Source organism: Poecile atricapillus, chromosome 20 (genome assembly GCF_030490865.1).
Source record: "Poecile atricapillus isolate bPoeAtr1 chromosome 20, bPoeAtr1.hap1, whole genome shotgun sequence".
Lineage (NCBI taxonomy): Eukaryota > Metazoa > Chordata > Aves > Passeriformes > Paridae > Poecile > Poecile atricapillus.
In genome coordinates, this window is record NC_081268.1 from 3170942 (window position 1) to 3194845 (window position 23904).

At 52.2% G+C, this 23904-nt stretch overlaps 1 protein-coding gene across 3 annotated transcripts in view; it reads left to right on the forward strand.

The window, feature by feature from the left end:
- Nucleotides 1-23904, forward strand: part of GPSM1 (G protein signaling modulator 1) — a 64534-nt gene that overhangs the window by 22798 nt on the left and 17832 nt on the right. The window contains exons 5-11 of one of the 3 annotated variants that reach the window (XM_058853877.1): nt 809-932; nt 1959-2074; nt 2262-2417; nt 4016-4124; nt 6650-6776; nt 18159-18229; nt 20267-20446. In XM_058853877.1, the coding sequence (XP_058709860.1) occupies nt 809-932; nt 1959-2074; nt 2262-2417; nt 4016-4124; nt 6650-6776; nt 18159-18229; nt 20267-20446 (883 nt within the window). Of the gene's footprint in view, nt 1-808; nt 933-1958; nt 2075-2261; nt 2418-4015; nt 4125-4725; nt 4791-6649; nt 6777-8200; nt 8273-18158; nt 18230-20266; nt 20447-23904 lie in introns of those variants that run through there. The other 2 variants (XM_058853878.1, XM_058853879.1) reach the window with 2 other exon arrangements.

Below are 23904 nucleotides of genomic sequence, written 5' to 3' on the forward strand. Positions count from 1 at the left end.
AGAGCTGTGCTGGGAGGCTGAGCTCTCAGCCCTTGCTGCTCTCTGCTGGCCTCTGTGAGGATGGATCCCCGTGTGTCTCCATCCCTGTGAAATCCTGGTTCTTCTCAAGGATCTGCACTTTATCTCACTTGTCACAACCTTCCTTTTCTTGTATCATTTCAAAGATCACTGTCATGTGCCACACAGGAAGGTTGGCACCAGAATTTTGGGCTTGTGTTTTTCTCCTTGTACTTCAGAGTTCTGCTTTTGTAATGCAGTTTTTTAAATAGGCTTTTTAAGTGAAGAGAGTGATAAGATCTTATATCCCTCCCCTCATATCTGAGGATGTGATAATGCCTATAAATAGCTCCCCAGCCTTTTTCCAAGGAGTGGTGCATGTAGCATAGCCAGGGGTAAATTTGTGCCAGTGGTGAGTGCTCCACCACTCTATGTGTGCTGTGTGTGTAAAAGGGGGTAAAAACAAGGTAAAGAAATTCCAGGAAACTCCCAGAGCAGAGCCCTGGCGTGGGCCTGTGGATCTTTCCTCTCTCCATGGAGCAGGACAAGGAAATCTTCCTGTGGCCCTGGTCCTGCAGTGAGGTGGCCATTTCTGATTTAATGTGGGATGGATCAGCACAGGTGTGATTCCTGCACAGAGCAGGACAGAGCAGCAGCACCTGGCTTGGCACGAGCTCCCAGGGGTGGCCAGCACAGGTCACCTGTGCCCAAGTGCTTGGGAGGGAAATATCTTCTCCAGGGCTGCTCTCCTTCCCTTCTGTGCAAGTTTCCTCGCTGTGGCTCATGGATGTTCTGCCCTGGTTTCTTTCAGGAGGAACCTGTCCCTGGTGAAGGAGCTGGGGGACAGAGCTGCACAGGGCCGGGCTTACGGCAACCTTGGCAACACCCAGTACTTACTGGGCAACTTCAGCGAGGCCATCGCCTTCCACAAGGAGGTAGGAGACAGCTCTGCTCCCTTCCTGGGAGCAGCTTTCCCTCTCACCATAACCCAGCAAGCACAGGGAGATGTTTCCCCCGGTGTTTTCCTCCCTCCTGGGTGAGCTCCAGGGTCTGCCCTGTTGTACCAACTCACACTGAGCAAATCTTACTCCAGTCCCCATCAGCAGCTCGAGGGAAGGGTGCTGTTGGCTTGGAAACCAAAGGAGGTATCCAAGGGCAAACTGCAGCTGGGTCTGGCAAGGTTTTTTTTTCTGCTCTTAATTTGTCTCAGTCTAGATTTTAATAAATGCAAGCCATGAATTTAATTAAGCTGCTGAAGGAGCTGTTGATCAAGAATAAATGCTGCTTGTAGAACATAATAACTTTCTGCAAAGCTTTATAGGGAGGTGAGGTGACAAAGTCCCTGCCCCAATCCAAATGCAGTTTAGGTCCTGTTGCAGTGTGTGTAGCAGTTCCCTTGCAGTGGAAGTGGAAATTCACTGCTCCTCTGGTTTTTAAATGCTGGGAGGACAGCACTGGGATGCAGCATCACTCGCACTTTTCCAAGAGCTTTTCCTGAAGCTGAATTGCAGAAGAGGGAGAGGTTTCCTGCTGCACCCACCCCTGACAGGCAGGTTCATCACAGCCTCGCTGGGTGGGAGCTTTGCAGCCCTAAAAGTTGCTCTGCAGGGCAGCTGCTGTGGGACAGAAAGGTGTCACTGGGCTGGGACAGAAAGGTGTCACTGGGCTGGGACAGAAAGGTGTCACTGGGCTGGGACAGAAAGGTGTCACTGAGCTGGGACAGGAAGGTGTCACTGGGCTGGGACAGGAAGGTGTCACTGGGCTGGGACAGAAAGGTGTCACTGAGCTGGGACAGAAAGGTGTCACTGAGCTGGGACAGAAAGGTGTCACTGGGCTGGGACAGGAAGGTGTCACTGAGCTGGGACAGGAAGGTGTCACTGGGCTGGGACAGGAAGGTGTCACTGGGCTGGGACAGGAAGGTGTCACTGAGCTGAGGTGTGACTGAGCTGTGTCTGCTGCAGCGCCTGGCCATTGCCAAGGAGTTTGGGGACAAGGCAGCGGAGCGCAGAGCCTACAGCAACCTGGGCAATGCCCACATCTTCCTGGGCAGGTTCGACATCTCTGCTGAGTACTACAAGTGAGTGCCAGGGGCTGTTCCCTGGGAATCCTGAGCTGCCACACGGTCCCTCAGCTCCAGGGGCTGTGACAAGGGACCTGGGGTGGCAGGGCTGCTGCGGTGGGTGATGCAGGGTGTTGCTCCAGGGGGTGACTTCCCTGTGGCCTGGCAGTGACCAGGGCTCTTTTTTCCCACCTGTTCCCTGCAGGAAAACACTCCAGCTCTCCAGACAGCTCAAAGACCAAGCAGTAGAAGCCCAGGCTTGCTACAGCCTGGGGAACACGTGCACACTGCTTCAAGACTATGAAAAAGCCATCGAATACCACCTGAGGCACCTGGTGATAGCACAGGAGCTGGGAGACAGGTGAGGGAGGGCCTCAGGTGAGGGTGAAGAGCACTGACCCTTCTCTGACTTACTGTTCTCTCTTGCTGGGGTTAAGCACCAGTGATGGGTATGCTTGAAAGTCATTAGAAGTCTCTGGGCAGCCAGTGCTAAGTCCAATCATCTGTCAGAAATATGACATGATTCACTTTTCTCATGTCATTGAAACCTGGAGATTGTGCCCTCAGTGCTGTGCCTGTGTGGGCTCAGTGAGATTTCTAATGAGAGGTACTTAAGAAAATGCATGGTGCTCAGTGCTTTGCTAGTGGCTGCTGCTGTGTTATCCCGTGAGGGCCTCTCAAGAGCTCCCTCGTGTTCACAAAAGTTGTATTTTCCCTAAAATCTGGGTGTTTAGGGCACTCAAGGTGTGTTACTTCCCCTGTTGCTCTGGGCTGATGCTGGAAACCTCCATGTACAAACGAAGTTGTGTACAGATGATGTATCTGGCTTCTTGGTCTTGCTCCTCGTTATTTAGGAAGCTTGGCCTTTTAATTTTTCTTAAATTTTAATTCTTTTTTTGAGAGGTTGATTCCTTTTTCCTGGATACTCTGATCCTGAGCTGTCTTGCAGCTGAAATGACTTTGCAGACAGCTGTTTCAGCGTGGTGCCGAATTCCCTTGGAGGCTGGGTGTCCTCCACTAGATGGAGCAGGGACATCAGGATGGGAGAGCTGTGCCACCACAGGGCAGCCTCTGCTCAGGGCAGGCACAATCCCACCCAAGGGTGAATCATGCTGTGGGGGTGCAGGCCTGTGGGCTCCTGCATTTCTGGGAACACACCCTGTGAGCAGAAGGTATTGAACAGGGTGACAAGAAAAACGTTGAAATGCTGATCAACCCGCCCAAACCTCTGAAAAGGGAGTTGCAGTCATGCTGAACCTCCCCCCGCGCCCCCAGGTGCTTTTTTTATCCCTTCTCCCCCCACATCTGCTCGTTTGCAGAGCTGAGCAGGCTCTGGGGAGCAGGAGGCTCTGCCTGCTCCTGCAAACAGCTGCTGAAGCTCCAGAGAGCCAGGCTGGGAGCACAGGGCAGGCTCCACATTCCCCTGCTTTCCCTGGCTCCTGGAAAGCAGCAGCAGTGCCCTGGAGACCTCGTGGACATCTGTCCCTGTCCTCTGCTGGGTGCAGTTCCATGCTGTGTGCTCACCCTGCTGATGCAGTGCTGGGGCTCAGCTGGAGCTGGTGCCTGCCTGCAATGTTCTCTCCTTGCTGCTTCAGCTCTGGGCTGCTGATGAACCAGAGCTGGATGTTGCATTGTCTCTGTGCAGCTCTGGAGAGGAGCCCCGCTTGTGTCAGGTGGGAGCTGGGCAGGAGCTCATGGGCTGGTGCTCACCAGTGAAGCCAAACCATCCTGGGCCTTGCTGCAGTGCTTACATTTTGTCCCTGTGGCCAGTCCAGCTTCCCAGGCTGTTGTTCATCCCCAGTGTAAGAAGAGTTTCAGATGTTTGGCACTCTTAGTTTTCCAGTGTGGAGCCTTTGTGCAGGTGGAAGCAGAGCAAGGGGCCTGGCTGTCAGGCTCTCCTGCAGGCCCTGCTGGGCTTTGCCCAGCATTTCTGTGGTTTGACAGTTTCCTGTTCTGCAGGGTGGGAGAAGGAAGAGCCTGCTGGAGTCTTGGAAATGCCTACGTGTCCCTGGGGAGCCACGAACAGGCTTTGCACTTTGCAAGGAAACATCTTGAAATCTCCCAAGAGGTAAGAGAAGCTGGTGCACATCAGAGGGGACCTGTGACCCCTGGTGAGAGCGAGACTGTTTTATGCCAATAAGTTTTATGAATGCAGTTACCTTGCTCTCACTGCTCTGGAAAGCCCTTCTCTCTGTGCTGTTTCAGTGGTGTTCTTAGGAACAGCAGAGCTTGGCTGGAAAATGCTCTTTTGATGGGAGGTTCCCAGCCTTCCCCTTAATTACAGCAAATGTGAGCTGTACTTTTCTCTTAACCAATGTTCTGGGTGAGAAAGGACCTGGGCACTTGTCTGCTGGCTGGCCAAGGTGTTGTGCACCCAGCAGCTGTGAAGGCCCTCGGGTCCCTCTCGGTCTCCAGTCTGTAAGATCCCACTTTCCTGAGCACAGGGAGATCCCAGCTGAGTGTCCTGCTGCAGTGGATGCTGGCCCTGGATGCACACAGCCTGCAGCCAGCCCTGTGCCACAGCCACCCCCTTTGTGTCTGCTGCTCTGGCTTCACCTTGCCCTTGCCCAGCTGTCTGCAGCTTTCCTGCCATTTTCAGGTGGCTCAGAAGTGCAGAAAGCCAGAATTCCCTTGTTTGCTCTTCCCAGTGTGTTGAGGAAATCGGCTGTGGCCTCTTTAGTCTTCCCCAGATGAAGAAATTGCCCTCTTGAAGCACTAATTGAAATCACCATATGTAAGTGTGCTGGGTGTTCTCCTGCCTGTCTTATTAGGTTGGCTAAATCTCTGAGTAGGGCTGACACAGCAGCCTAATTACAGATTTAATTATACTTATCAGACACACAGAAGAAATACTGTTCTTTGGTCCTGTACATTTTAGGACACATTAACTTTCCCAGCTCTGCTCAGGCTGGGGCTGAGTCCTCAGAGCCAGACATCAGCTGAGGGGCCACGGGAGGATCAGGGGTGGTCCAGGGGCCTTTTGGGGGTGGAGGAGAGACCCAGCAGGGTGGGGGCTCCCAGTGTTGTCATTCCAGTTGTGCCAGGAGTGGGTTCCTCATGGCAGGTGGCTGATGAAGTCCCCCCATCAGGAATTATGGAGCAGTGCAGAGACTGTCCCTTCCACAAGCAGCAGGATTTTGACCAGGAGAAACCTTGTGGAATTCAACCTTTTCACACTGATGTTTGTAACTCACTTCCCATCACCTTCATGCCAACAAAAATCTAATGGTGGCATTTGAATCCAAATGAAACCAGCTCAGGGAACCACTGGAAGCTGCTGCAGGTTGATCAGAGGTTACTCACAAAATCCCACTGGAGTAAAGGACACGTACCTAAAAACCTTGGGAGCTGCCCCAGCTCTAGGACACTGCTCTGGAGTACTTTTGTCATCTCAGAGAGCAGCTCCTGGGAGGCTGAGGGCAGAGAACAGGGCTCTGCTGTGGTGTGTGAGGCAGGTCCTGCCCCGGGTCATCGTCCTGCCTGTCTGTTCTTGGTTGTTAATAGGGCTTTGGAGATGATCTGAAACGAGTGGAAGTCAGGGAAGCACTTAATAATTGAGCATCAAGGACTGTAAGACCTAACATGGACACAGTAATTTCTCTGGAGATGATGTCAACAGCAAATCTCCTGTAATTGGCAGGGGGATTTATGCCTGGTGATAAGCCCTTTGATCTGCCTCCCTTTACTGGCGCTTGGGGCTTTGTCATAAATAATGTGGGGATTTATGGTTTTGTTCCATGCTGCAGTCTGTGGCAGGGGACACAAAGGAGCTGTTGCCAGGCATTTAACAGGAGTCAGGCCTCTCCAGGGGAACAGCCAAGGTCTTCCTCTGTCACACTGGCTGCTCTTCCTCTGAAGATCAGAGGCTGTTCCTGGGTGACCTCTCTGTGTCCGCTGGTGCTGTGCAGCACAGCCATTCTCTGGTCTGGTTAAACTTTGAGGAGGATCTGGCACTGTGTTGTAGAACTCCTCATTTTAGGTAGCAGGAGCTGTGGGACAGATCTCTTCCCAAACACATAACATCGGTTTCCTTGGCCTCAGGCCAGCGAGAGGTGGGAATTGGGAAAAATATGGACTTCTAAAAGATTTTTTGGAGCGTTGTGTGGGTAGATCACTAGGAACAACTTGAAGTTGTATGGCTCTGAGCCAGCAGAGAAGGCTTTCAGGGCCCTGGTGTGCCACTGCCCACGTGGTGGCTGATGGCAGCGGGGTGTCTGGTGCTCTGTAACTATGGAAATCCTTGGGGAAGGGGAATGGCAGCTCCAGGGCTCCCTGCCAAGCCATGTGTGGCTACAGGACAGCCCAGACCTGCACCTTCAGGCTCTGTTGTGTAGCAGTGGGTGAGCTGAGCCCTCTCAGTTCCCTGCACTGAGCTGTGTTTGGAGGTGCAGCACAGCAAGCACAGACCCTTTCCCAAATGATCACTGGGGAATAGTTCTGGAGAGCTGTGGGGTCTTTCAGGTGTCTCCAAGCCCTCTTTTGGCTGTCTCTGTGTTTGATTTTGGGGTGGGACTGACACACCCGTGGCTGGGGGCTGTTTGCTTGGAGCACCCCATGCCTTTAACCAGTGCCCTGTTGGTTTTCCTGCTGCAGATCGGGGACAGGAGCGGGGAGCTGACGGCTCAGCTGAACATGGCCCAGCTCAGGGCAGCCCTTGGCTTGGGCCCTGGGGAGGAGGACATGGGTGCAGCTCATCCCTACTCTGGCTATGAGGCACAAGGTGAGTTCCTGGCATTTTGGTGGCATTGGGAAGTCTCAGGAATTACGTGGTGTGGGGTGGGGTTTGCAGGTGGGCAGGAAATACAAATGCTAGAGCAGAGTGAGGCTGTGGAGTGCCTTCACCACAAAGGGGACTGTGATGTGTTCACTCTGTGCTTTCCACAAGCTGCAAAGGCAGGGAAGGATCCCAAAAAAAGGGCACAGAAGGAGTTAATGGAATTAATCTGCATTGGGAATGGAATTCCACGTGCCACTCAACAAACTGGCTTTTGTATCTTTTAAATCTCTGCAGGGCTCTTCTCACTGATTTGAGTGTTAGCAGAGGCTTTCAGGAGTGACTGGCAGGGATTTTTGGCTGCTCTTGTTCTGATTAGCACCCAGTTCCAAGCCCAGGGCATGGGCTGGAGGCGGGGTGGGACCATCAGCACGGACTGGGTGACATCTCACCCTTGGGACACCTGCAGCAGTGCTGAATGTGAGACTTGGTCCCAGCAACCAGAGTGGCTTTTCTGGGCCCTGGGTCACTGTGCCAGGGAGCAGGGTAGCACAGACACGTCACCACAGTGCTGCCAGCCTGGCTTGGGGACTGTCCTGGACCTGCTGCAGGCACAGGTGGGTGCCTGGCATGGCCACTTCCAGCTGGCAGCTCCGTGCTGGGGCAAACTTATTAATTCACACCAACTGCATCCCAGGAGGTGTCCAGTGATTAAATATGACCTTGTTGGCACTGGCACATTCCCTGTTGGTAGCACTGACGTGGAGAGGACGATGCTGGGGCTGAGGCACGGTGCCCTGGGAGGGGAAGGAGAGGCTGGCTGTGCGTGTGTGTGCTCGTATTGATCTCCCAGGCATAACCTGCTACGTCAGTGCTGGAGCTTTTCCTGGGAAATGGAGTTGTGCTGAGGGAGCCAGCGTGTCCTGCCGTGCCCCATTGGAGCTGAGCTGTTGCCTCAAGCGCTGTGGGGGTACAGCAGCTTCCCCAGCCTCCCTCTGCACGTCATCTCCACTTTGTAACTCCTGCAGAACTCATTCCTGGCTTCTCCTCAGGGGCTTCCTTCTGGCAGGTTACTTTGTTGTGAAGGGGGAAGAGGAAATGAACCTCAACCTTGGTGCTGTGTCTGGGTCAGAGGGAAGGGTGGATGTGGCCCGTGGGCTGCTCACTGCCCTCGGGAGATCCAGATGTGCTGTGCTAACATCTGGAGCCAGCAGTGATGTTTGTGTTGTCTGACAGAGCTGTGCAGGTCTGTGTGTGTGTGTGTGATCCCTGGAGGGTGGGAAAGGGCTGAGCAGCTGCAGGCAGAGTTCTGGAGGTTGCAGTGACCCCGTTAATCCGTGGTGTCCTTGCTCACATTCCCAGGGCTTGGGGCTGTTTGTTGAGAGAAGGACAAAGTGTTCTGGGAGGAACACCAGCAAACAACTGGGATTTGCAGTGCAGGGAGAGAAGGATCTTGGAGAGCAGGATTTCCCCTCTCCAGGTCCTGGGAATCTGCTGGGGAGGTAAAAATCAGCTCTGTGTTGGTGGGCTGGGGCCACAGGGAGGGAGTGTGAGATCACACCTGGCTGAGCTCTCAGAGCTTCACAGGTGGGGAAGGTGCTGGCACTGTCACAGGGAGATGTGCAGAGGAGCCTGGCTCCTTCTCCTTGGCTTTTATCCCAGCCTCAGCTCTTATTCCAAACTTCAGTGGAGAATGAGAGGCCACCAGTGTGTCCCTGAGCCCTTGAGGGAAGGGAGATGTATTTAATGCCAGCCAGAAATTTTGGTACCCTCCTGTGCACCTATTAAATGATTAGAAGAGCATAATTATTTATATTATTAATAGCAGCAATTTACAGCCAGAGGAACATCTGCTTCTGTAATAGGAAGCAGGTGAGAGAGTTGAGATTCAAGCTGACTTCTGAACCAGCCGTGCCTTTTGATGCTGACAAATCTCGTGGTGAGGAGAGCTTTCCATTTCCTTTTTCCCATTCAGATTCTTTTTCCTGCTTAAGGTTGCAAAATGCCTGCATATTCCTAAGGATGCTAAAATCCTCTGATAAGGCAGGCATGTGATAAAACCTCACTTTGATCAAGCAGGTAGAGTAAAGCTTCATAGCAAAGGCTGAGCCAGGTTTTCACTGTGATGTCCTTCACAGGTTTCTTCTGCTTTTATGGCTTGGGCACTGCCCTTCCCTGGGCTCTGGGGGTGGAAGGAGTGCCTGATGTTTTCCTCTGCTGCCCTTGCTGAGCTCTTCATGATTTTAATTAATATTCTGAGAGTATTTGGATGTCAGAAGACAAAGCTGGAGGCCGGGGAAGTGGGGCAGTGCTGCAGAAGTCTTGTGAAAGCAGCGACCTTGTTGAGAAACGCAAACACACAGAGCTTAAAGCAACAAACTGAAGGAAGCTGGAGAGGAGCTGGAACACGAAGTAAATAAACAGGGGCTGGGTTTGCTTCTCCAAACAACCAAAAATGTGGCCCTGAATAAATCTCCTTCTCTTTCACACACTGCAAGCTAAGAGTACTGGTAGGCTTTGCCTTTGGAGAGAAGTGAAGGACTTTTCTGTGGCTCCACAGGGTTGTTTTTAGGGGTGAAGGCAGCCAGGGCAAGAAGCAGCACTGGGAGATGTCCTGGGGTGCAGACAGACAGCGCTGGTGCCCTTTTCCAGATGAGAGCTGCAGCATCCTTGAGGAGCTGCCTGTTCCCAGCGTGGGTCGGGAGCACCGAGCTGACCCTTCCTGCTCCCAGCCCGGAGTCAGTGCCTGCCCTGGGAGAAGAAATCAGGTCTGGGGATGCTGATCCTGCCAGCCAGGAAGGGAGCACAGGAACAGGGATCACCCAGGGGATGGAGGCAGAGGGGAGCCCTGGGCACCCCCTGTACTCTCCACAGTGAGAACTGACTCCGGGCTGCTTTCCTTGTGCTTTCAGCAGCTCGTCAGCCTCAGGCTGCTCGTCAGCCTCAGCCATCAGCCGCTGGCAGCAGCAGTGGCAGGAGACACGAAGCAACCTCTGCTGGCAGCTGGGAGTGGGTGGGGAGGGCTGCAGGTGTTGCAGGAGGCGTTGGCATGGGGATGCTTCCAGAGCTGTTGGCAGAACACAGACACCACTGCCCTGCTGTGCTGGGCTCTGGGGGCAGGGAAGGGCTCAGCCCTGAGCCTGGCTGGGAGCAAACCCAGTGTAGGAAGGTGCAATCCTGGAGTAGAGTGATCTTCCAGCTCTGAGGAATTGCTGTGATGTTGGGCACGTCCTTGATTTCAGTTGCCCCCCACACCTGCAATGGGCATCAGCTTTTCTCTAACCAAGGCTGGAATAAGCTTATTTGCAAATAAAGCAGTGACATTTTGGGTCAAAGAATGAGCCTGGCCTCCCCTTTCTGGTCCTCTCCTGCTGAGAAATGCAGAGGCTGCTCTGTTTGTTTGGGGTTCCAGAGGCTCCATGCTGGGAATGCTCATCCCCCTGTGAGGCAATGGGCACAAAACCCCCCTCCTTCACCCCACTCCTTCCTGAGCACTGCTCAGCTCTGGGGGGCTTTGATTGTGGGGCTCTGCATTCTTGATGCAGTTTTGAGCTCCTCTCTTCACAGGAATCTTTGAACCCTTGGATCAATCAGACTGGAATAGAAATCTGCTTTTATGTTTTCCAGCCTGTTTGTTTTTGTTTGTTTGCTTGCTTTAAATATCTTTGAAGTACCTAAAAAGTGTTTAGGGCTGATAAAATAGGCAGGATTGACCATCCCTCCGCTGATGCAGGCAGGGAGGTGGTGATGCTGCTCCCCCTGCCAGCCTGTGCATGGGGCTGGGATGCTGCCCAGGGACAGGGATGTTCCTTCCCTGCAGTTTGCTCAATCCTCCTGCAGAAAACTGTCAGCTGAGAGATGTGGCCGCGTGTGAGAGCAGCATCTTGCTGACAGTGGGCCAGCCCTGCTCCCTCAGGCTGTGATTTCACTGTCTGGGAAGCATTTGCCTTCCCTGGGGCAGAGTCGGGGTCACATCCCCAGCACGGAACCTGTCCATGCTCACCAGTCACACTGAGAAAGTGCAGCAGTTGAAAGTGCTTAATGTTAAATATCCTCAGCTCTATTTGATTTTTCCCAGGAGCTGATGGGCTGCAGCTCAGCCTTTTTTTTTCATTGTGGAAATGAAAGCCTGAGGCTGTGCTGGTTAATTGTACCTGCTGATGCAGGGGGTGATGGATGAGGTGCTGGAGAAGCAGAGTGGCTTCTGGCCAAGTGGAAAGAAGGGTTGGTGGTCTGGTGGCTTTGTTGTGCTCCAGCAGGTGCTCAGAGGGAGAGCTGATATTCCCATGTGCCTGCAGGAAGGTGTCCAAGAGCTGTCTGTGGTGGCCCTTCAGGGAGCAGGGCAGGAGGGACAGGAGAGCTGCTTCCACAGGGGCATGCTGGAGTGAAGATCCAGGACTTCTCAAAGATGCCTCTTCTTTATAATGAGTTTTTTTCTAAATCCTCTGCTGTTACAGCTGTTAAATCATTCCAGCAGCACTGATGGGGGGGGATGAACCTCTGAGTCATTTGGATTTTAAACTCAGTAATTTAGCACTCACTTCAGACTGCCCCAGTATTGGCTTTAGGAAGTTTTAAAATATTCTTCCCAAGTGTTTAATGTTCCTCTCTCATCTTGCTGTGTACATGAGCCTCCTTCCCAGCATCGGTGTAAAGTACAGCAGGAGCTCTTGGCTCGCAGCAGGGGAAATGCTCCAGGACTGGAGAAGATGATGTTGTGCTACTGAAATTTGTTTTACCTTGATGACAGGGGAGATGGCAAGTGCTGGAAAAGAGGATGAGGAACAAGCCAATTCCTGAAGCCTGTGGCAGAGGAGGCACAACGTGCCCTGTGCCAAAGCCATCCATTCAATCAAGATTAAATCCCTTGTTGTGGGGAGGGAGAGCTTTTTGGAAGTCATTGGTTTTGGGAAGGCTGAAGTTCCCTTTGGCTGCAGTGCAGACTCCAGCAGCACTCCCAGCTCTGCTGTGCTGTCTGGATCCTGAGTGCACCTTCCCCAGCCAGTTTCCCTTGGTGCTGCTGTCCAGGAAATGCCGTGGCTGTGATGCTGCTCTGTCCAACAGCACAGCATTGCCTTGAGGAGCAGGATTCCTCTGCTTGCTGTACCTTTAATGCAGCACAGAGCAAGAAAAAAGAAAGAAGTTCTCTTTCTTGCCCAGCTACAATTCCTTTTTCTCACTTAAAACTTTGTGTATGCACAGCCACAATCTGCTTTGGCATTTCTCTGAGCAGGGCAAGGCCAGACCCTCAGCAGAGTCCCTGCAATCTCTTGGGTGACCTCAGGACCATCCTCTTTCCCTGGCAGGGACAAATCCTTGGACATCCGACCTTGGCTTAGCAAAAACACCTGGCAGAACTCAGGATGCCAGTCCAGCATGGGCAGCGTGTGCCAGGAGCTGCTGGGAGTTGCTGGCTGCTCACAGCAGCACCCAGGAGGAGGGATCAAGTACATTCCCCCTCTTTTTCAGAGGATTTTACTGTGGGTGTTTGATGGCTGCTAAGCTGGCACGTGGTTGTTCCTTCTCTGCCCTCCCTGAGTCAGTCTGGAGGACAAAATCGTGTCCTTGAGCTTGTCTGGCTGCTGGAGATGTGGCCCCGTTAATTATTGTGTGTCACTTTCTAGCTAAACTCTGCTTTTGATCTCTGCTCCTTCAACACGAGCTGGTAATGGGTGGTGGGAGGTCATGAGACTCTGCTGTGTCCTGGCAGGGAAAATCCTGCCCTTAGAAGCAAGCCAGGTGTTGCTGCCAAGTCCATCACGATTCTCTTGAATTAGCCCGGGGGTTATGAGCCTCCTCCCAGCCTGCTCCACCCAGTTCAGTTTATCTCCCAGAAGATCCTTCTGTCCCCACAACTGTTCCTCTCTGAAGCAGACGATTGCCTGGGGGCTTGTGGTTACAGGAGGCTGTGCCTGACATGGCCCAGCCTTCCCACAACCTCCAAGGCTTCTATTTGTCAAGTGTTTCAGGGTTGGGTGCTCAGTGTTTTCTGGAAATACGCCTCCTAAATATTTCATTCTTTGACCCAAATTGCCAATGTGTTATTTGCAAATCACCCTTGGTTAGAGAAAAGCTGATGCCTATTGCACATCTGGGGGAAAACTGAAACCAAAGATGAGCCCAACACCACAGTAGTTACTCAGAGTTGTAAGGCTACAAATAAGATTCCCTTGTACTCCAAGGCTGCAGCTTTCCTACATTGAGTTTACTCCTACTGGGGGAAATAAATAACAAATAAGAACAAAAGTAGCTCCCTTGTGCCATTTCTGCCTGCAGTGAGGACTCTTTTTCCAGGTTTTACCTCTTCCATGTGATGTGAGGGCTCTTTTGCCAATGATCCAGAGGATCTCCTCATTCCCCATCCGAGGAGCCTCTGTGCCAGCTGCTCGCCCTGAGTGCAGTCAGCACACCCCCAGGGCTCTGGGTGCTGTGTGGATGTGCAGCATTGCTGTTATTCCTGTTGTTTTCAGCCCTTTCCTCAGCTGTCAGACTGGATTGTGGAGATGCAGAACTCGGGTGACACAAACACAGAGCATCTTCTGCCAGAGCAGCCAGACGAGCATCTTGATGCAGAGGGAACTTCTCTTTATTGCCACATATTGTGTGCAGCTTTTTTAAAGGAACAGTTTTCCACAGAGGAGAAAACTGCAGGATCCTTGTTTCTGGAGCAGGGTTTTGTTGTGCTTGGGGGCTGTTGGGAGGTTGAGATTTGTTTGTGCTCTGTAGATCCTCAGTGCCTCCCAGCAGAGCAGGGATCATTCCTGCCCTTGTGGCTCCCAATTCTGAATTCTCAGGCACAGAAGGACCCAGAGCTGTTGGGATTCCCTGGTTCTTCCCTGCCTGCAGGACCAGGATAAGCAGATGGTCCTTCCCATGGATGGGCACACAACAGCTTGGCACCAGCATTTTATGGCCCAGTCATCGTAAATAACTGATATTATTTGCTTTCTCTATTTAGAGAAAAGTATTGTTCTACCCCAGTAGCAACTGGGAAAACAAATGCCACCATTTATCAGGCGAGTGTTGACAATAATAGAGGTCAAGTGGATTTATAGTGCCAGAACCCATTATGTGTTTGAAGACTAATTAAAGCCTTAAACGAGATGCTTGTCCTACTGGAGGCTGCTTTGGGTTTTTTTTTCCTTCTTTCTTTTCCTGCTGCTGTGCTTGTTTTCCCCCTCCCCCTTCCCTCTTGAAGAGCTTTGCTGTAATAATGGAGCACGAGGCTGACAGAGCTCCCCTGATTAGATGTCAGCAGCGTATGATTTGAGATGCTCTGGGAGCACTGGACCGTATCTCCACTGTCACTTCGGAGCTGGGAAGGGTTTCCAGACCAGCATTCCACCCCAAACAACTGGCTGGCTGCTCTGATTTAATTATCTTGAGCAATATTTAGACTTGTCTGCCAGAATCAAGGTTTGGGTTTGTACAGATTGGGGAGGCACTGGCCAGGGCTGCAAGAACTCTCCCAAAAGCCGAGTCAGTGTCTTGGTTAATGCAGGTACAGGGGAAATGACCTTTTCATGTGGCTGCAGCAAGTCCTGATGCTGGGTTTGTTGTGTTGTTTGGGGTGCCCAGCCCACGTTCTGTGGGGAGCAGAGGGCTGTGCACAGCCTGCGAGCGCTGCAGGCAGCGCAGGCTGATGTTGGCTCCACAACCTTTCCCCGCTGGTTTTCCATGGAGTCCTGTCAGGTTGGATTCTGCCTGCTCTGGCACAGCCCCCAGAGGGATCCAGCGTGTTCCCAGCTGCAATCCTGGAGCTGGGGCTGTGTCTGGGGTGGGGGCTCTGCTCTGCTGCTCCGGCTGGAAGCGGGAGGGAGGGGGCAGCTCCCAGAGCTGGGGCTCATCAAAGCACATGTCAGCTTGATGAGAGCTCCTGCCAGGGCTCCCCGAGTCCCTGCTCCACATCTTCAGCTTCATCTTGTCAACTGCAATCTCTTGGAGATGGAGCCTGTCCATGGAAAAACAAAGCTCTGTTTGCCCAGCTTGTCCTGGTGCTCCTTTCCTTGAGATGATCCCATCACCATCCTTGATAAAACTTCCTTGTGTTCTCCGTGGCTGCAGGTTAAAGACAAGAATGTGAAATCCGTTAAACTCGCCTCAGCAACCAAATTGCAAAAGCAAAAAGTTGAAAAAAAAAATTTTAAAAAATCCCCTTGGTTCATGGTGCTGTTGAGATCACAGAGGGGGAGGAGAAAGAGATTTTGAAAAAAAATATTTAAAAAAGGAACAACACCCCTGAGCAGTGAGAAGAGCAACATCCCAGGAGCTCCAGGAAAACAGGGCATGAATGCAGCCAGTCAGGAGCGTTGCTCAGCTGATGTTCACAAGAAGGTTTCAACTTGCTCTCTTTGAGACCTCAGTAAACCTCCAAGACAGAGAGAGCATTTAGAAAGGCCCCTGAGGTTTTCCATTACTCTGCAGCAGCCTTGGTAAACATGCCAATAAATGCTGGAGAGAGAGAGGGGAGAAAAAACCTTCCAGAGGAACAGACCTGGGTTTTCAGCTGCTCAATCCTTCACATCCCCGGCTGCTGCTGCTGTGGATCAGCTCTGGGGAGAAGGAGGCAGAGCTCAGCTTTGGCTCAGCATTAAGTGGTGCTGCAGGTATTTCTGGGGAAAATAAGTTGGGAGAGGCTGGAAGTTTCACCTGGAGCCATCTGAGGGAATGGAGACAGAAAGTTAGCGGGATTCCTCCTGTCGTGGGACGCTCGTGAGTATGGAAAGCCCTGCTCTCCTGGAAGGTGGATGAGGATGTGTGGGATGAGAAGGGGAGAAGTTCCCACTGGTCTGGTGGGAGTTGCTGCAGGTGTGGATCCAGTTTCTTGTAACCCTGAGTGATAGGGACCCTCCTAATGCTGCTTGTTTTAGTGGTGGTGAGCGGGGACAGCGTTTGGCCCCAGCACTGGCTGGGATTTCTGGAAGAAACAGCTGAGTTGGATAAAGTTTTTTGTGATTCTGAACTTCTTCCTCTCTCAGCTCAAGTGTGTGTAAACCCCACACAGTCACAGATGGCCACCAGCATCAGAACAAGAGAAAAAGATGAGTTGTTGTGCTGGGGTGGACTCGGCTGCCTGTGTCTATTAAATTAACACGAGGCAGGTTTTCTCTGCTTGGAGATTAATGGCTGCTGGCCAGCGGTTCAGCGCTCTGGGAACACACAAAAGCACCTGAGGATGGAGGTGTGTAATTAATGACTCTTTAGACAGCTGGAAATGATGTGTGTTTATCTAACTGGGTACACTTTGCTGCTTTCTTGCTTTCCTGGAAGTGGCTGTTAAGCGGGGCCCTGACGCACTCTCACTTCCAGGGGCTGGGCTTGCCTCTGAAACCCAAATGTGCCTCTGATGAGGTGTTTGTAGGTGACTTTTACTCCAGACCCAGTGTGCTGCTGTGGGTTATTGTGAGGGAAGCCATGAGCAGCTGTAGCAGTGTTTAACTGGGAGCCACTGGGAACATCCAGCGCTGCCTTCCCCTCGCCAAGCTCCTGCCTGAGCGACGGGGCAGCACCCAAAAGTCCTTGACCTGTCTCACAGCCATCTCCTCCATGCTGAGGATGGTGGGAATGTGGTGGAGCAAAGGGAGTTTTCTTCAGGGATGGGGTTGTTGGATTAGAAGGGGCCTGAGGAGTCACCACCCCTGGAGGTGTTCAGGGAGTGACTGGACGTGGCACTCAGTGCTCTGATCTGGTTGACAGGGTGGGAATGGGTTGGATTTGAGATCTTTGAGGCCTTTTCTGACATAAACGTTCAGAGCTGCTGACAGTGGGCTCCTGGCTTTGTGTGGAAAGAGTAGAGTTTGGTGGAGACGCCGACTGCTCCTCGTGACGTGTGTTCCTGCTCTCCTGTGTGTTCACATCAGTGTCTGTTCTCCACCTCCAACCCTGATGTCAGTCCCCCTGAACTCAAAGCCTGGTAATGAATCACCTTAAAACAAAGCTGGTGCTAATCTGCTTTTTGGAGTAGAGAGGAGAAATGTGCAGAAATGTTCTGCTGATTGGAATCTTTACTGCTGCAAGCAGTAAATCCCTTCAGGGTGGTGAGGGGCACAGACATAAACTTCAGGTCTCTTATGCCCGAGCTGTGATGTGTGTTCATGACCCTGGGTGAGGCTCCAGCTGATCTGAGCCTGCATCTGGTGAAGCTGAGCTTTCCAAAGCCCTGCTGTCCTTGGAGCTGGTGCAGTTTGGATACAGCTCTGGAGCCCTGCTGGGCTGGCTGTGCTGGTGCAGGAATCCCTGGAGCCTTTTTCCATTTCATCCCCATGCTCAGCTTTCAGCCAGCCTCGATTTGTGAGTTTTGTGCCTTCTCCCTGTTCATTTTGCCCAGTGAGGAGCTCTGTGGTCCCCTGAGCTCGGAGGGGCAGCGAGCGCTGGTGCTGCTGGGCAATGGTGGGGTTTGGGAGTTTCCTGCTGCAGGAGCCACACAAAGCTCCCTGGTTTCCATTCTCAGGGCTCAGCACGGGGATCATTCCTCCCCCAGGATTTCCCTTTGAGCTTGGAAGGTGTCACAGGAGCTGTGGGAGAGTTTTGGGCTCTGCCCTGCACGGTGTTGCTGGAGTGGGGTGTCACATGGGGATCAGATAAACTGAGCCTTCAGGAACAGTCAGGGAGGGGCAGAAGCTTCCCCAGGTATGGTGAAAGCATCCCAGGGCCATTTAGTACATCCTGGCTGTTTGTCAGCAAGGCAGGAGCAGCTGGAAGCAGGCTGAAGGGGGAGACTGGAGGTAAAGAGCGTTTGGAAACCAGGAGTCAGCTGAACTGTGTTTCACCCACTCTGTTGTTGTTGGAATCAAACATCAAAATCTTATGAAATCTCAAATAAATATCATAGATCCTGCCAAGTTTTGATGCCTTTTTCAGGTTCAAGGCAAGATTTTGTTCCCCTTAAGGCTGGGCCTATGATAGTTAGAAAATATTTGCTCCTTCACTTAGTTTTCCAGCCTCTATGACTATAGAGAAGAGCTCAAAGTTGAATCCCAGAAACATTCTTTCAGTTAAAAACATGATGATGAAGCAGAAAATCCACAGATGTATTAAATTGTCTATTTGTTATGATTTTTCTCAATGCTAGTCCCATGACTTTGGTGGTTTAGGGTGAGGTTTGTAACTCCTCAGTTCCAGAGACCTTGTCTGAGATCAGGGTCGTGCTGTGACCTGGCTGCAGCCTGACAGCCAAAGCCTCACACAGCCCTGTGACAGTGCTTTAAAAAGACCCAAAACAATAGGAAAAAACCCCACATTTGAATCTCAAGGCCAGCACAGCTGCATCACCCCATCCCTTTGACTTCTAATTAACCAGAGCAGAGGATTTGCTGCGGTTTGGGTTCTCTCTGTGTGACATTGGTGCTGTTGGTGACACCCCCCTGATGTGAGAGTGTTGTTTTGCAGGAGCCAGGCCAAAGAGACTCCAGAGGAACAGCATGGACAGCTTAGACCTCCTCAAATTCCCTTCTGAAAAGGTAAGGGAAGATGTCTGGCCTCAAAGATTGTCAGTGGGAATCTGTACACAGATTCCAATTGGTTTGTTGTTGCCTGGCTTCATTTGCAGGGAAATATGCAATTAGCAGATATCATTGGAGTCAATGGGATTAACCAAAGAGGGTTTCTAGAGAGCTTGGAGGAGAGGAACAGCTGGTCTGACTAAAAAGGCACTTAACACTCAAAGCTGAAAAGTCACTTCTGGGCTTTTTTTGCAAAAGCAGCCCTTTATTGGCAGGATCATGATGAGCAGTTCAGCCCCTGAGTGGCTGTCAGTGCCTGTCCCCCAGTGCAGTGACAGAGGGGGCAGAGCTGGAGCACTGCAGGAGGCAGAGGGTTTGTTCCAGGGGCTCCAAGGATTGCTTTGCTCCTGGGAATGCCAGATCTGAGCAGGTCAGCGTTTCCTGAGTGTCCCCAGGGCTGTTCCTGCAGCAGCTGGGAGGCACTGAGCCCTTCCAGCCACAGGGATGCTTTCAGTCTCTCAGAAAATCCTGCTGCCGAGGGCTCAGCTGTGCCTGTTCCTAGAGGAGGTGGCCAGACCTGCAGCCATTCTGCCTTTTTGGGATGTTTTTGGCACAAATCATCCACATTCACCCAGTGCTTTCCAGGCACAGCTCTCCTGAGTGTCCCAGGGAGTATTTCCCCTTCACAGAACTGACACAGAGAGAAAAAGCTCATTTCCCCTTTACAGGTGGGTGCTGATGGTCAATGGGACCTTGAGAAGCCATTTAGGTACCTAAAAATCCCAGTAAACACTGGGAAGGCCAGGCAAAGTCTCCTCCCTGAATGAACTCTCTTTGGAAAATAAATCCCAAATGTCCTGATGTATTTTTATCAATTCTCCCAGTGCCCTGTGGCTATTTTGGCTCTTGTCTGCTCTGCCCAATGTGACTCTGGGGTGTCGATGGCAGGGACAGCAGTGCCCAAGGTCAGGGGACATTGGCTGGTGTCCTCATCAGAGCAGCACAGCCCTGAGGGCTGGCCAGGGGCTTGGCTGGTGTGTGGCTTGCTGTTCATGCTGTTGGTTTCCTGCTCTTTGCTGTAAAAACCGAGCACCACTCGTTGGTTCAGGCAGGGTTGTGGGTTCCAGGGCTTCCACGGGGAGGATGGAGCATGCAGGAGCTGTGGGGTGAGGTGTGAGCACTCCTGTTCCCCCTGCAGTGTCCTTGGGAGGCTGTGAGTTCACCTGTCCTTCAGAGAGTGTTCTGGGGGCAGTTCCTGTGCTCTGTCCCTCTGTCTGGAGGGGTTACAGCCCTGGGAGGGGCTCCAGGGCTTTGTGCTGTGGTGGGATGAGAAGGAGTAAGGAGTAAAGCCATGGAGTGAGCTGTGACCTCTTCAGCATCCTCTCAGTGTTGTCTCTGCCAGAAATGCCTTCAAAGCCAGCAGAGCCCTGCAGGGCTCACCTCACCTCCAGGAGCTCCTGTCCAGCCTCTGCACTGTGGTGTTGGGGCACAGGGAATGCCCACCTGGGTTCTGAACTGCAGCACACTGCAGGAACGCTCCCTGCTCTCTCCAGCATGTCTCTCACTCCTTCATTTGATCTCCTCTGGTTTTATCTTGTTTATTCCTTTGTGTACCAGACTCAAATCTCTTTCTCTCATGCTGGGTTTCGCCCTGAAGGTGCTTCCGTGCTGTAATTGAGTCATCTCTCCTGTTGTCATGCACTGAGCAGTGTGAGGGCTCCAACCAAGGCACTCTAGTTTGGATTTATATTTATATAGTTTTGGATTTATATTCATGTGGCTTTTTTAGATGTGGACACTGGCCTGGCTGTGCTGGTGCCATCAACATGGCAATGAATCTCTCCTTCCTTGTTGTCACTATTCCTGTTTGGGATCTGTCACCTCCATTTCCCCACACCTGGGGTGACAATTCTGTATTTCTGTGGGAGCACTGAGCACAAACCCCACACTGACCATGGTCCTGTGCCTCTCCTGCTCTGTGGGCAGGAGCCAAGAGAGCTGCAGGAAAACCTGAGCCAGGCAGTTGCTGCAGTGACTGTTTCTTGCTTTCCCAAGGACCAGAACGGGGACAGCCACCACGTGGGAGAGCTGAAGATCTCGGGGAAGGAGTTCTTGTCATTACCTGCGAGAACAAAGAAATACCGGGAGCACCGATCCAGCTCGGAGAGGAAACCCCAGGGGTCAGGTGCATCTCCTCTGGATGCTGGGGAAGTGCGAGTCCAGGTGCCACAGTCGGTAGGAAGATGATTTTAATCTCCAGTGCTCATCTGGGAGTTCCTCATGTTTGTTTTTACCTCATTTCCAGCCGGGTGTGGGGGTGGCTGTGGGGACTTTGGGCTGGAAAACAGAGTCTTTAGCTGTGCTCTGTTTGTATTTGTTTGTTTGTTGTCTGTTTGGTTTGTTGGGAGCAGCTGTGGGCAAATCCTTTTGCCTTTCTGAGCCTCAGCATCACTGTCCTTTTAGCAGAGCAGTGGTACCAGTCTCCATCACAACGTGGTGTGTGAGGATTGGCCTCAGTGGTGACATTTATTACCTTCTCTCCAGGGACAGGAGTCTAGAACTGAACTTAGCTGTGTTCAGGATTATCAGGACCTGAATCCCAGAAAAGCACAGCACTTTTGGGTGCTTTATGGGGCTTGAATTGATCAGCTCCTGGAGTTCATGGAGTGGGATTGGTGCCTTCAAAAACCAGAGCCCTCCCCAGGTCTTTGGCTAGCGACCAAAAGTGCTGGTTGCCTTTGCCACATGTGGGACTGTAGATGTTCTGCCTCATGTTCTGATCACACTGATGCTTAGTGTGCAGAGTGTCTCTTAGAATGCATCAGAGATGGTAGAAATCATCATCCAGGAGCTTTTCTTTGGAAGCAGCACAGATGGAGCTCATTTCCCCTGGTGTTGGTGATTTCCAGGTTACTGGTCCTGTGTGGGGAGCTCTGATCAGTCTGTGCTTGGCTCCCTGGAGGATGGTGAGGATCCACGTCCTGGGAAGCTCCCCAGATGCCTTTCTGCTGTTTTTAACCTGACAGTTCTGCTGGTTTTGGGCCGTTCCCTTCCGCTAGTGTTGATGTTTGTTGTGACACATGGCAAACACAAATACTGGGGAGCTTTCCTGCAGCTGTGCTGGGTTTGTTGCCAGCCCTGGAAGCAGGGCTCACACCCACAATGATGGCACGTTTCTGGATCGTGGGAGGGGGCTTGGAGGTGTTTGAACTCAGTGATCTCAAGTGAGAAAGCCCCAAATCCTCAGCTTGTTGCCAGGAGAGACGAAGCGTAATGGGGAAGATCAATGATCTCATGGGTGCTTGGAAGTATTTAGGTTTTTGCTTTACACTGAGTCTCTAACACGCTATCACAGTTCTGTGATCATGCAGTGATTCCAGATGGAGTAAATCCAAGCCAGAAAAGATAGGCCTATTTTTTTTCCCTTGGCATTTAAGAAAAAGCGAAATTAAATATTTTCATGCTGGCTAAGAAAGAGTTGAAGCTGCAGAGCTTGGGTTGAAGCCTGGGTGTGGAGTGGGGATGCTTGAAGGTGTTTCTGGCTCTGAATCCTTTGTTCCTCATCTGTGGATCATGGGGAGAACATGTCCTGCTGTACCTGTGTGATGAGTGTGTGGACACATTCCTTTTTTGCCACATCAGACATTCCTGATTTTCAGTTCTCTGGCCACTGGAAGCCAAATTTTTACACCAACTGGGTTTTTTTTGGGTTTTTTAGACTTCCCTGAGCTCATTCTTCCTTCTCAGCAGTGCTTGTGGAAATGGTCTGCTGGGAAAAACATTTCCTAGGGCTCACCGGTGCAAACATGATCATTGAGAAGGAAAACAAAGCTCATCTGAGCCAGAGAGGAGACAGCAGCATGGGGGCACACAAGGCAATACAAAGAGAGAAAAAAACCACTTCTGCCAGAAATAGCCTTGTATTTTTAACTCAGACATTGAGCCAGAGACCAAACAAAAGCCACGCTCCATCAGGAGCTGGGAAAAGAATTCCTTGGGAGTGTGGCTGTGGATCCATGGGCTGTGTGTGAAAAAAGGCCCCGTGGGGCTTTGCCAGCCACTGGGGACCCCTTGGGGCTTGGGGAGAGGCCAGAGGGCTCTGTGGTGGCTCTGGGGTCACCTCAGGGGAGCTTTTTTGGTGCTCCCAGCTTTGCCAGGCTGACTCTGCACCTCGGGCCAGACCTCGGAATGTTTAAAGGCAGCGTCGTCCTGTGGGTTTTGCCATGAGCAAAGGAGCCCCTCTGTGTTCTGCTGTTATAGGGGAGTTGAAAAGCTGCAATTCCATCCATGGGAGCCCTTTTAATCAGAGGTAGCAAACCCCACCTGAATGGAAGAGAAGCTTTTCCTGGACAAGCTGTTCAGACAACAACTCCCCCAGATTCCTCATTCTGCAAGGAAAAAAGCAAAAATTCTCTTTAATCCATTGATAAACTTTGAGTCCTTAATTGGAGGTGATTTCTAAAGGTTGATCTGAGGTGTTTTTCTGGGGTGCCACAATCCCTGCTGGCCCATGGCAGAGGAGAACCCAGACTGTGAGCAGGGAAAAAACTCATCCCAGAACTCCCAGGTGTGGAGATGTGACCTCTGGATAAATCCTGCTGGCAGCACAGCCCCTGCCCTGCATCCCAAGGAGCTTCTGCAGCCGGGGGGATGCAGGATGGGGAGTCCTGGGGGTGAGGTGCCTGACTCAGAGCTCCTGGGTTCACCACCCATCCCCTGCCTGTTGTTTACCTCCCTCTTCCCCATCGTGTGATGGGGTAATGCTGCTCGCCTGCCTCCCCCGGGGAGGTTACAGAGGCGTGATGATGGCTGTAAAGTTGTTTGAGCTTCGGATGGCAGGAGCCGTGGTGGTTGTTATTAGCATTGGTGATGATGCTGCTAATTACCGAGCTGCTGGGAAACTCCCCATGGGAGGAGGCGGAGGGGAGGGGAGGCAGGGGAAAGTGAAGTGAGCAGGGCATGGAGAGGAGCCTGTCCCTTCTGGCAGCTCTGTCGGGCCCTGAGAGGAGGGCTCAGCCTGCGGGAGAAGCCGTGGGGATGCTGGGATGGATGGGAGAAGCCATGGCCCAGGTGCTGCGGAAGGTAGGAGAGCGTGGCAGGTCCCCCCGTGCCTCAGAGCTCCCTGCCACCGCTGTGCAAGAGGCTGCTGTTGAGTGTGATGCTCCTGCAGGAGGGTCCTGGCCCTGCTGGGGCAGGCAGGGGTTTCCTTCCCCTCCCAGGGCCCCCTGAAGTGGGGGAATTTCCCAGCCATGGCTGGTGGTCGCTGGGAGGAGAGGGACCAGCCCTGCCAAGGTCTGGGGATGGGCAAGGACAGGGTCCTGTTCACCTGGGAGCCCAAGTGTGCAGCTGCCGTGGGGATTCTCGGGGCTGTGAGTGCCTGGCTCTTCACAGCAAAGGAGGATTTGGCCTGGGAGAGGCTGATGAGGGTGAGGTGCTTTTGGTCACGTTTTTGCTCTGTTGCAGCAGAGCCCTGAGCAAAAGTGGCTGTGTTAAAGCTCTGTCCCTGTGCCTGCAGCTGTGGGCAGCCAGATCCGAGTCCCTCCAGATCCCTCCCTGGGACTCGTGCAGTGCACACCTTCTGAGGTTCCTCTCTTTTAAAAGGAACATCAAAGCAAAGGTTTTGTACTACATGAAACTTGCAGACATCAAAGGCTTGCTCATAAATTTAACCCCTCTCTCCACGGTGCTGAAGG